This window comes from Triticum aestivum, chromosome 2A, assembly GCF_018294505.1.
Source record: "Triticum aestivum cultivar Chinese Spring chromosome 2A, IWGSC CS RefSeq v2.1, whole genome shotgun sequence".
Lineage (NCBI taxonomy): Eukaryota > Viridiplantae > Streptophyta > Magnoliopsida > Poales > Poaceae > Triticum > Triticum aestivum.
The window spans coordinates 696,825,994-696,836,696 of record NC_057797.1 but is presented as its reverse complement, the minus strand read 5'-3'; the positions used below and the strand labels follow the sequence as shown (position 1 = coordinate 696,836,696).

At 48.5% G+C, this 10,703-nt stretch overlaps 1 protein-coding gene across 1 annotated transcript; it reads right to left on the bottom strand.

Annotated features, from left to right (window-relative positions):
• Positions 1-3,958: 3,958 nt before the first annotated feature.
• Positions 3,959-6,305, bottom strand: LOC123190328 (late embryogenesis abundant protein At5g17165). The gene is made up of 2 exons (XM_044602948.1): positions 6,076-6,305; positions 3,959-4,501 (listed from the first exon to the last, which is right to left on the bottom strand). Exons 1-2 carry the CDS (start codon positions 6,162-6,164, stop codon positions 4,231-4,233), a joined length of 360 nt encoding a protein of 119 aa, XP_044458883.1. The 5' UTR covers positions 6,165-6,305; the 3' UTR covers positions 3,959-4,230.
• Positions 6,306-10,703: the final 4,398 nt, after the last annotated feature.

Genomic DNA, 10,703 nt, shown 5'->3' with positions numbered 1-10,703 from the left:
TAGTACCATACTGCCACAATAGTAAGAGTGAAACTCCATTATAAGGGTTGCTCTACCACTTGTCATTGAGAGCTTGGAAAGAGATGTCGTACACGCGCGCTCCTCCTCCTCCACTGCCTGCCTTGCCTCGTCACGCCTAGTAATGACGCGCGCGCGCGCCGCGGGTTGCAGGAATGAGCCGAGCCGACTGTCTGAGACGTTGGATCATGGGTTGTTCGCTGACTCGGTCGTGGGCCTAAGCCCAAGCCCATCTATCCGACGGCCTATATAAGGAGACGCTGGTCTATGGAGTGAACCCTAACTTACGCACTCCCTCCTTGCACAACCCTAGCCGTCATCTACTGTTCCTCTCACTATGTTGCTTCCGGCGATCCCATCCCGACGACCACATGCACGGTCGGTCAGGAGAGCAGGTGCCTTCGGAACCCCGTCGTTCGAGATCCTGCCGAGGAAAACAATGATAAGGTTTTTAGGGAGTGTCTCGGCGCGACTGCTCCTGATCCATCCCCTCTCCATCTGCCTCTGCATCGACTCCATGACCGACGGCGCCCAGGCTGCTGCCACCACCGCCGCGTTGGCCTAGCCAACCGGAGGGTATGAGTCGTTCATCCCCAATTTGCTCGCTCATGTCAGGTCCAGCAATACTATGGATCCCTGAGAAGTCTGAAACTGTCAAACTGAACTGTAACTAACTGAAGAAACCACCCTCAGTCCATATTCAATTACCTTCTAGGGACGTCGTTTTCTCGCTTTACTTTCACCATGCTTTGCTTTAGCTAGTAACTATGTCTTCACTCAGTGTACCCTATAGCCACCGTCCATGAGAGGCGAGTTATAAGCTCCAAATGTACCACAAATAGTCTCATCTGTGTGTTTTGTTCTGAATTTGTTTCGTCAGGATCTTCAGTACCTGTCAAGTGCACGGCAATAGAAAGGGCACTTGCTCATTGTATAATTGGCAAATAAAAACTTTTTTTTCTATCTTGCAATGAAGTTCAATGTTTATATAGGGATTGCTTTCGGAAATGGGATGGATTCAGAAGTTCTGATGGCCTGGAGATTTTTACCGGGTGGATAGGCAAGTCCTCGCAAAACTAAACTGAAATCCTCGCATCCCTGAATAGTGAATAATAACCCTTCTGAAAACTGCAAGACAAACTGGCAAATTTGCGAAAGTGCTCTCCAAAGAATCTGAATACTGGAAACCCAGGTATGAATTCACATGACTGTCGCCTGTCGATGTCGAGGCGTCCCCGCACTGCTGAATCATGCATGAGCTACATCTTTATTAAGAAATGCTGCCCGGCAGAAGGGTCGTCGAGGCTCTCGACCACACAACGATTCACATCAGAGACGCGTTGATCAAACACCTACCAGACATGACTGGTGGTTGTAGCAGATTTGCAGTGGTTTCTTGGAGTTCTGACATCTTGTCACATGCGAGTATCAGACAGTGTGTTCATAACTGATTAGCACAGTACTTTTTTTAGTGGCAAATAAAACCTTTGTGCCAATAGCAGTGTTTGTAGCTGATTTTGCACTATGACTTTCTAAGTGATCTGTTAGTGTTATGACCTCGTGCCAGTGACACACTTTCATATCACTCAGTACTTGTTTTGGATCAGCAATGGCTCTGTAAGAAAAGCTGTTCTTCCTCCACTAATTCAGAACAGACCACTGGTGCTGGATTCAGAAGCTTCTGCCTCCTCCTCAAGCTAAACTGAACTCATAAATTCGTGAGCCACTCCAAAGAATTGTGAAACTGCATGGCCATCGATGTCGATGTCCCGCAGTCCAATCCAACATTTTAGAGCATGCGACACGTTGGTCAAACACCGGCCAAACGCAGTTTAGAGACAAGGTATTCAAGTCCCTGGCAAACCAAAACCAAGATCATCGGAAAATTTTGAAATGGAAAATCTCCAGTTTACAGGAATAAGCTCAGTTTCTATTAGAAGTGTTTTATCTGATCTGCTCGACAATATGTTCGCTTTCATTTAGCTGATTTATATGGGTGCTCTGTTAGTGCTCCGCCGCTGTGTCAAACCATCAATTACATATTATTGCCAGTTTTTATAATTGATTAGCATGACATCTCCACATTGCCTTGGCAAATAAAGTATTTTCTGGTATCTGCAATGGCAGGTTCACTGCTGCTCTTCTACTACCACCTTCAGAAGAGATATCACGGAAGGATTCAGAATCTTTCTTTTTCGGCAAAAAGTCTGCACGCAAAATTCCCAAAAGTAAACTGGACACCCATCTGAATCGAATCTCAACACCGGATTCCACATGACTGTCCAACGTCGACGTCGAGGCGCCCCCACACTGCTGAATCATGAACGGACACCATCTTAATTCAGAAATTCTGACCGGCAGATGTGTCCGGGCCACGGAAACAATTCAGATCATGAGAGACACGTTGATCAAACATCACCCAGATAAAATTCAGTCACGTTGTGTTCATGTCCCTGTCTATCAACACTGAATGCCTGACAGAGCATGAACGTCGTCTAGGAAGAACCACAACCAACGCAGGTGTGAATCCACATGACCCTCCCCGTCGAAGGCGCGCCACACGGCTGGGTCATGGACGCCATCTTTATTCAGGAATGCTGCCCGGCAGACGGGTCTGAACCACAGAAACAGTTCATGGCATGAGCAAACACGTCGATCAAACACCGTCCAAATAAAGTTCAGACACGTTATATTCAGGTCCACACCAATACAGAATGCCTGAGGGAGACTCTTTTTTTTTTCTTTTTTTGGCTGGTTCTTGTTCTGAACTTTTATCAGTTACATGCTCGCAGCTGATTTGCACGAAGGTTCTCGTGCCATGGCCTGTTGTGTTAGCTGTGATTTCTGAGTGCTGAGATGGTGCCATAACAAGTCTTGTGTGTCCTCCCGAACCTAAGCTTGGAACACCGACCTAGTTATTTAGAACATTCTAAACTGTATCTCTGCAGTTGCAGTGGATACCACATGGTTGTAGAAACGCCGTAATTATTGGGAAAAGTTGGCGATGGCTTAGTCTCGACCACTAAAGATTCAGACCAGAGACGCGTTCATCAGACACGGGCCAAAATGTAATTCAGGTCCCTTTCAATACAGAATGCCAGTCTGACACAGACTGGTCTCATAAACCCCTCCCCCCTACAAAAAGAAAACATTGCCAATATCTTCAATTTGCAACATCAGGCTCACAAAAGACACATTCTAGAGTGCTAGAGTACTCGTAGCTGATTTGCCCAATGTATTCAGATATCATCACCTGTTGCTTATAGCTGATGTATGACTGCTTTTTTAGTTGTTGTCTGTGGCTGTGTCAAACAGGAGTACTGAATCAATTGTGTATTCATGTCAGCGTTTACAATTGATCAGCAAAGGCATGTGCTCATCGCATTTTGGCAAATAAAATCCTTTTTAGTGTCTGCAAAGAAGGTTCACTGACTCATGTGGCTCTTCTTCCACTACTTTCTAACTCTTTTTTTGTGTCTGCAAAACATACGCCCTTCTAAAATGAATCTCAACACTGGATACCCACGGAGAAAGAACATGAATCACATGGCTGTCGGCGTCGAGGCGCCCCACACAGCTGAACCATTAACACCATCTTTATTCGGAATGGCTGCCGAGCAGACGTGTCTCGACCGCACGACAATTCACAGCGTGAAAGACGTTGATCAAACACGGTTCAGATCACCAGAAAAAATAACGAGCTATAGCGCTGCTAATAGCACAACGTATAGAGAATTGTCTCGCTAAATTAATCAGTGTGCAATGTCTCGTTAATAGCATATTTTCATAGGTGAACCTATTTTGTATAGCGCGCTACTTTTTTTCCTTGATTCAGATGCAATTCGGCCACAAGGTGGCGTTCAAGTCACTGTCATGCTGAATGCCTGACAGAGAACGGCCCCAAAAGAGCAGAATTTGCAACATCAAGAGACGCAGCGGGTACCAAACACTTGCAATAGTACTGGTTCAAGACGGGGGTACATCACAGCCAACAACATTACTGTCATCATCACCATCACACATCTTCTGCTCGCTCTTATTCCGGGCAGCAACACCGCATTACTACTACCGGTTCCGGTGCCTGCCATTGTCTGTACTTACTATAGCACGAGCAGACCACTGTAGACTATAATTAGGTAGGTCGTCGAGCCCAGCTAAGCGGAGTGATAGAGATGTCGAGCTGGGCTATGGTCGACTGGTCGTCGCCGGCGATCAGGCGACGGGGGGCTTCTCGACGTCCTCGAGCGGGCGGAACCACACCTTCTGGTCCAGCACGGAGGGGCCGCCCTTGGCGGCGCTGGCCGGCGCGAGGCTGGCGGCCAGCTTGGGGTCGACCGCGGCGGGGCCGAAGACGCCGGTGGTTGGGTGAGGGCCCCAGTACTTGTCTGGGCTCCCGGCGCCGCCGATCACATCGTCCGGCACGAAGGCCGGGCGCACCTGCTCGTCCACGTTCTTGTCGTAGGCCGACGCGTGCACCGCCCTCCTGAAATCAAACACCAAAACCGGACCGTTGGTTAGCGAGGTCGTTGGGCTGCTTGTATGACAACGGTACCACGTTTGCGTGCCTGTTTTTCTGAGCGTGTATTATGGTACCACGTTGACTTGACAGTAACATATGAACAGGACCTTAGGGCTCGACATCTAATCATGATGCGAAGAACGAACAATGGTGAAATGAAACAATACACGTACACATCACACCGTCACTGCATCGGCTGATGAAGCCATTGCATTGACTAGCAATAGGCTGATGACGCCCGTCAGTTTTTGTTTCGGTTTGACACGCGCTCTAGAGCGTGGCCATGGCGCATGAAGGCAGGAAGCATGCCGTTCGGGGCTGGGGTCAGCAAAGAAGTGATGGCGAGGTGGTGGGAGAAGGTGGAGCGGCACGACGGCCAACGCAGGAGGCGTCGTCGGTGGGTGGGTCTCGTCCTGTGGATAAGACCGGAGGCATCATCCTACTCACCCTAGCGTGTACGTGCACCCAGCACCCCGTACACCCCAGGACCAGGCCGGACGGTTCAGATCCGGAACCCAGAAGAAGGCGACCCGCAACGAAAGGGAGCGGACATCTGCCCCTGGATCTGATGGCGCCTCCGTGGGCGCCACCACCAACCTCTCTCCTCCCTTGCAAAAGGAAAAAATAAAGCTCTCCTCGCGCCTGCCCTGCCCCACCCCACCTCACCCGTCCCGTGGAGTAAAAACCAAGGGAGGGAGGGCAGATGGCGGGTGGACAGCCACCGCGCACCAACCCGTCCTCCCATTCGTTCGCCACCGTGAAAAAATCTCCCCGATAGAAACCACCGAGGAGAGCGACGCGCCCCATTGGCTGCGCGCACTGTGAACAAGTACTAGTAGTACTACTGGAGTACAAGGAGCAATAAATATCCTTCCACCGTCCCTTCCTCGCCGAGGCTCCGGTGATGTTTTGGCCTTTTTCCCATCCATCTCCGGCAAGGGGGAAATATCTCCATGGATCTATCCATCCTTCTCCGTGTCCTTGTGTGGTGGAGCTCTCCCGTGGGCGGCAGATTCATCTAGGCATCCTGTGGCTGTGCTGCCACAGATCGTTGACGCGTATGGGCAGGAGATGAATCCTGTTTCCAAGGGACTAAACAAGTTTGTGAGACTGAAACTTTTTTTAGTTTTTAGAGAGAGAAAAAGGCATTTCTGCCCTGCTTTATAAAGAGGTTTATGATTATTTCCAGAGCGGCGAGGACGTTATAAAGAAGAAACTGAAGAAGACACACAATCTTTCTATCTTTGGGTTGGAAAATGCCTTGCAAGTTTTAGCATGGTGCATACCCCCCAACGCCGATTCACAGAACAGGGGCTAATCATTCAGAGAGCGAGATAACACTTGCGTGGGGGAAAATTATGTGAGAAGCAGTACCAGCGGCAGGCGAGAGCACGCTACAAGAACTAGTAACTACTACGAATCTCCATGAGAACAAGAACAAGATCTTGCAGCTAGAGTAGCAGTAGTAGAACTGATTTACTTGGAACATGTACTAGTCTGTTTTTCACGGGCGGCTCACAGGAGGCATGTGAGCATACCTCGGGGAGGCGTTGGCCTTGCCGGCGAGGACGCGCGCCACGAGGCTCCCAGCGATCACCCGCCCCTTGGAGCTAGCCACTGCTGCCATGCAAAGGTCGAACTGCCGAGAGGGAGGAAGACGAAGGTGAAGGGAGAGCCTCTGCTCCGAGACGGTTGAGCGAAGAGTGGGTTTCGGCTCTGTGTGTGTGTGTGTGTGTGGATGGACTCCTCAGTTCCGCACCGCTCTGCCGGGTATTTATAGCGGCACCCGGCCGAGGGGGCAAGCAAGGAATACCAGGGGCGATTAGCCAGGGAGCAGCCGTGCTGACGGCAACCCTGTGTGCTGCTAATTGCGATCGGCACAGGCCAACAAACTGCACGCCGTTTTCTCAAAAAGAAAAAATGTCTAACAATATCATTTTTTTTGCGGGTGCTAGCCATGCCCGTATCGTGTGCGTATGCGAGTAGTCATGCACGTATCGTGTGCGTACGCGCCGGATCACACGCCGGTCATGACCGGCCGAAAGAGACCACACGGCGATTAGTCGTTTTGACGATCGTATTCCGCAACAACAAAAGATAATTGTTTTGATAGTAATCTTGTTTTTAAAGTGATTTGGTCTTGATCTTGGCATAGCTCAACTAATTCAATCGTCATCTGTACTTTGGGATGTACTCTCTTCGTTCAAAATTACTTGTCGCAGAAATGGATGTATCTAGATGTATTTTAGTTCTAGATACATCCATATCTAAGACAAGTAATTCCGAACGGAGGGAGTACCTCCTCCGACTTAAAATATAAGACGTTTTTTTACATATCAATGAAATGCATCTCTCAGCGTGGAGACTCTGGTTGTGTGTGCCCGCCAGCGGCCAACGCATCGCTCTCCATGATGGGACTGCATCCTTGGGGATTCCATTCGCATCAGCTGTGTTTCACCGTTTGATTTCGTAGGGGGTTTCTTGTTTTTTTATTCTCTTTTTCTTGTTCTTTTCCTATGAAGAACCAAACTGCTATATGTTTACCAGTTTCGAAACAGTAGAATTTGTTGTATGTCCATTTTTTCCTTTCCTGGCCGGATTTGCCAAATGTTCAATGGATATAAATATGCGATCAAAAATCTAAATATAATGATCTTCCACCAAGTAAATATATTAGCATCAACTATAGATGTAATCAACGCTACAAGCACCCCATGTACCAGTCTGACGTTTGAGAACACAAGAGAGAAACTAAAGTTTATAGATGAGATAGTGTTAGTGAAGATGTTGATGAAGCCGAGGCCTCTTATGATGAGAGGAACATTGGTGATGACGATGGCTTCGATTTTCCCACTTTCGAAGGGAAGTTTCCCCGGCAGAGTCGCTCCGCCAGAGAGCAAAAGTTCTCCACCTCTGTATTCGCCTCGAAACGGCAGCGGCTGGTCCTGAAAGTCTTCTCTATATTTTTTTAGAGAAGTCTATATTACAACCTCGAACTACCGTTAAAGTCTAAAACACAACTCTGAACTACGAAACCGTCTAATTTACAACCTCAACTTTCAAGCCTGGACAAATAACACCCCTGACCTGTTTTTTGACTGGTTTTGACAAATCAACATCCTAGTCAGATGAATAACAAAGCAAAAAAAAATAACGAACAGCAGCCCGAGGCGTCACCCAACCTCGCGGAAGACGCGAGCACGCGAGCATCACGCCACGCCCGTTGGATCCCGCCGTTTGCTGGCGAGCCCCGGTACCTGCGCTGCCCTCCTCCATTCTCCTTTTCCCCTCCAACCTTCTCCTCCGCTGCCACGCTCTTTTCCCCTACAACATGTCAAAAACTAGCCCAAGGTTGTTATTTGTTCGGTTTTGAAAGTTGAGAGTTGTAAATCAGACGGTCTCATAGTTCAGATTTGTGTTTTAGACTTTGAAGGTAGTTCGAGGTTGTTATATGGACTTCTCTCTATTTTCCTTTTACGGTAAATGGTTTCATATAGGAGAAGGACGTCGGGAGGGGAGCCACCGGTGCCCCACATGGCCAAGTGGGGGTGGCCGCGCCACCTGCCGATGTTGCTGGCTGGTGGGGCCCCTCAGGCATATTTTTTGCTCCAATGTTTTAATATATTCTAAAATAATTATCCAAAAAATCCGCGTCAGTTTGAGTTCCGGAGAATTGCTATGTCTGTTGTCACTTTTTCGGGTCAGATTTTCCGCTGCTGGTAATCTTCCTCCTTTGATATATCTTGCAATTTAAGGCATTAGAATTGCATCATATTGTGGAACATAACATTGAAATTGCATAAATAACAGTAGATAATTTGATGCAAAATGAACGTATTAGTTTCTAATACTTGCATGATGAAATATCCAATCTTACACAAACAACAAATGGACGATGGATAAGAGAGAGAAGTGAGTTGGGATACTACTAGGAAACACATACAAATGCTCGTCGTTGAAACACTTTTTTTTGAACTTATCGGAACACTTACTGTGGGGAGAAAACCTACTACCGCTGAAACATAATACATAACTTATAGTCATAACCTGTTAGGGAAAAACAAAGCAACTCATCCACAAATACAAGATCAAACTAGGCAACTACACCAAAATGATGCGGCATCCATGACCTGCCGCTCCAACATCATCGTTGAGTTTGCATGGCAAGAGTCAAAGCCATCTTCATCACTTTTGCAACCCATACTATAGCCTGATATACCTAAGAGAATAATCATCATAAACTTATTTATCTCAACATTGTAAGCATGTCATATCACCACACAATTATGTTTGGGATAAGGTCCCCTCAACATGCAAGCATGCATGGAAAAAAGACTCACCATCATGTGCAACCATGCATGAGAAAATATTTATCATTCTATTATTATACTTTATGTTCAGTAACTATTTTAAAACTGTAAATAATCAAATACAATAAATATATGTATTTTAAATTTTAGTTCACCTGGTATTAATTAAGATATTTATATTTCACACAATCAAATATCATCGAGATATTATGCAACCGATTTCAGCCGCAACGCGCGGGGTATCATCTAGTTGTCATAAGTAGACATGCCCAATATATCAAGAATGAACATACATTGAACATTATTTCAACAGGCCAGTGGACCACATGCGCTTCAAAGATAAACTTATCATACACTATCCATGTACCCAAACAAACCACATCAATTCCTATTATGTAGAATAGTTCCCTCCCAGGTAAAAAATGATAAAGCCAAGCCAAACTTTTCCATAGAGATCTAGGACAAGGAGTCCGAAGAACGACACCGATAATGCCCCACAAAGCGAGTACACTGAAACAAAAATAAATCCAGATTTTACATTATCGCCCCACAGACTTAGTGTTGACCCCAACTTTGGCTTCGACTCGAAGCCAAGCCCGAGCGCGCCTTGGGCCCGGGGGCTACTGTCGGCGTTCTGGGAACGGGGGTCCCCAGACTTTCCTGCCGGCGGCCCACGGCGTGGCTCTGCGAGCGGGCTCGTGCGGCCCATCTTTGCCAGCAAGGAATCAAGACCCTCGTGAGGGGCCAAGCCTCGCGAGGCGGACGACACAAGACTTCTTCAGGAGCGGCCTCACCAGGCTGGCTCGCGAGGGGCGGAGAGATCAAGGCAAGACAAATCTCACGAGGTTCCAGTGACGGGGGTCTATTGTCGGCGTTCTGGGAACGGGGGTCCCCAGACTTGACTGCCTGCGGCCCACGGCGTGGCTCTGCGAGCGGGCCCATGCGGCCCATCTTCGCCAGCAAGGACTCAAGACCCTCGTGAGGGCCAAGCCTCGCGAGGCGGACGACACAAGACTTCCTCAGGAGTGGCCTCACCAGGCTGGCTCGCGAGGGGCGGAGAGATCAAGGCAAGACAAATCTCACGAGGGGCAACTGTCGGCGTTCTGGGAACGGGGGTCCCCAGACTTGCCTGCCTGCGGCCCACAGCGTGGCTCTGCGAGCGGGCCCATGCGGCCCATCTTCGTCAGCAAGGACTCAAGACCCTCGTGAGGGGCCAAGCCTCGCGAGGCGGATGAGACAAGACTTCCTCAGGAGTGGCCTCGCCAGTGCGCACAGCGTCCTTGTTTTCTCTTTGGTGTTAAGGAGGCAAGCGCAGACGAAGAGTACCGAGGCGTCAAGCAAAGATTTCCATATCGGTGCAACGAGACCACGACCAGCAGGACGGCAGGACGGAGGTCACCGTGGAGCCCAAGGCGGCGTCACCACCAGAGCCTTTGGCAGGCGAATACTACTTTTGTCAGGATAAGCTGTACTAGTTGTCCCCTTTCAAATTGACAGTTGTTGGCTCCCTTCCCGCTCAATATTTGGGGAGAGGACCCGGGCCTATATAAATATGTGACGCCCCGAGACCGATGTGCCAGGTGTCTTGCAGTTATTCACCGTCGTTGCCATGTCATTCGCTTGCGTGTTGCATCTTGCCATGTCATCATACACATTGCATCTGCATGTTTTCGAAACTTGCATTCGTCCGGGTTCCCCCAGTTTCGTCCGTTGTCCGTTCTGTTTCAGCTGGTCGCTGAAGGATACCAGATGTTCTGGTCCAAGATATTGAGACCAGAACAGTTTCTCCGTCGAACTCCCTTCCTCGGCTCGATAGAATTCAGCAGCATCGGATACGCTGCGCGGCAAATCCGTAA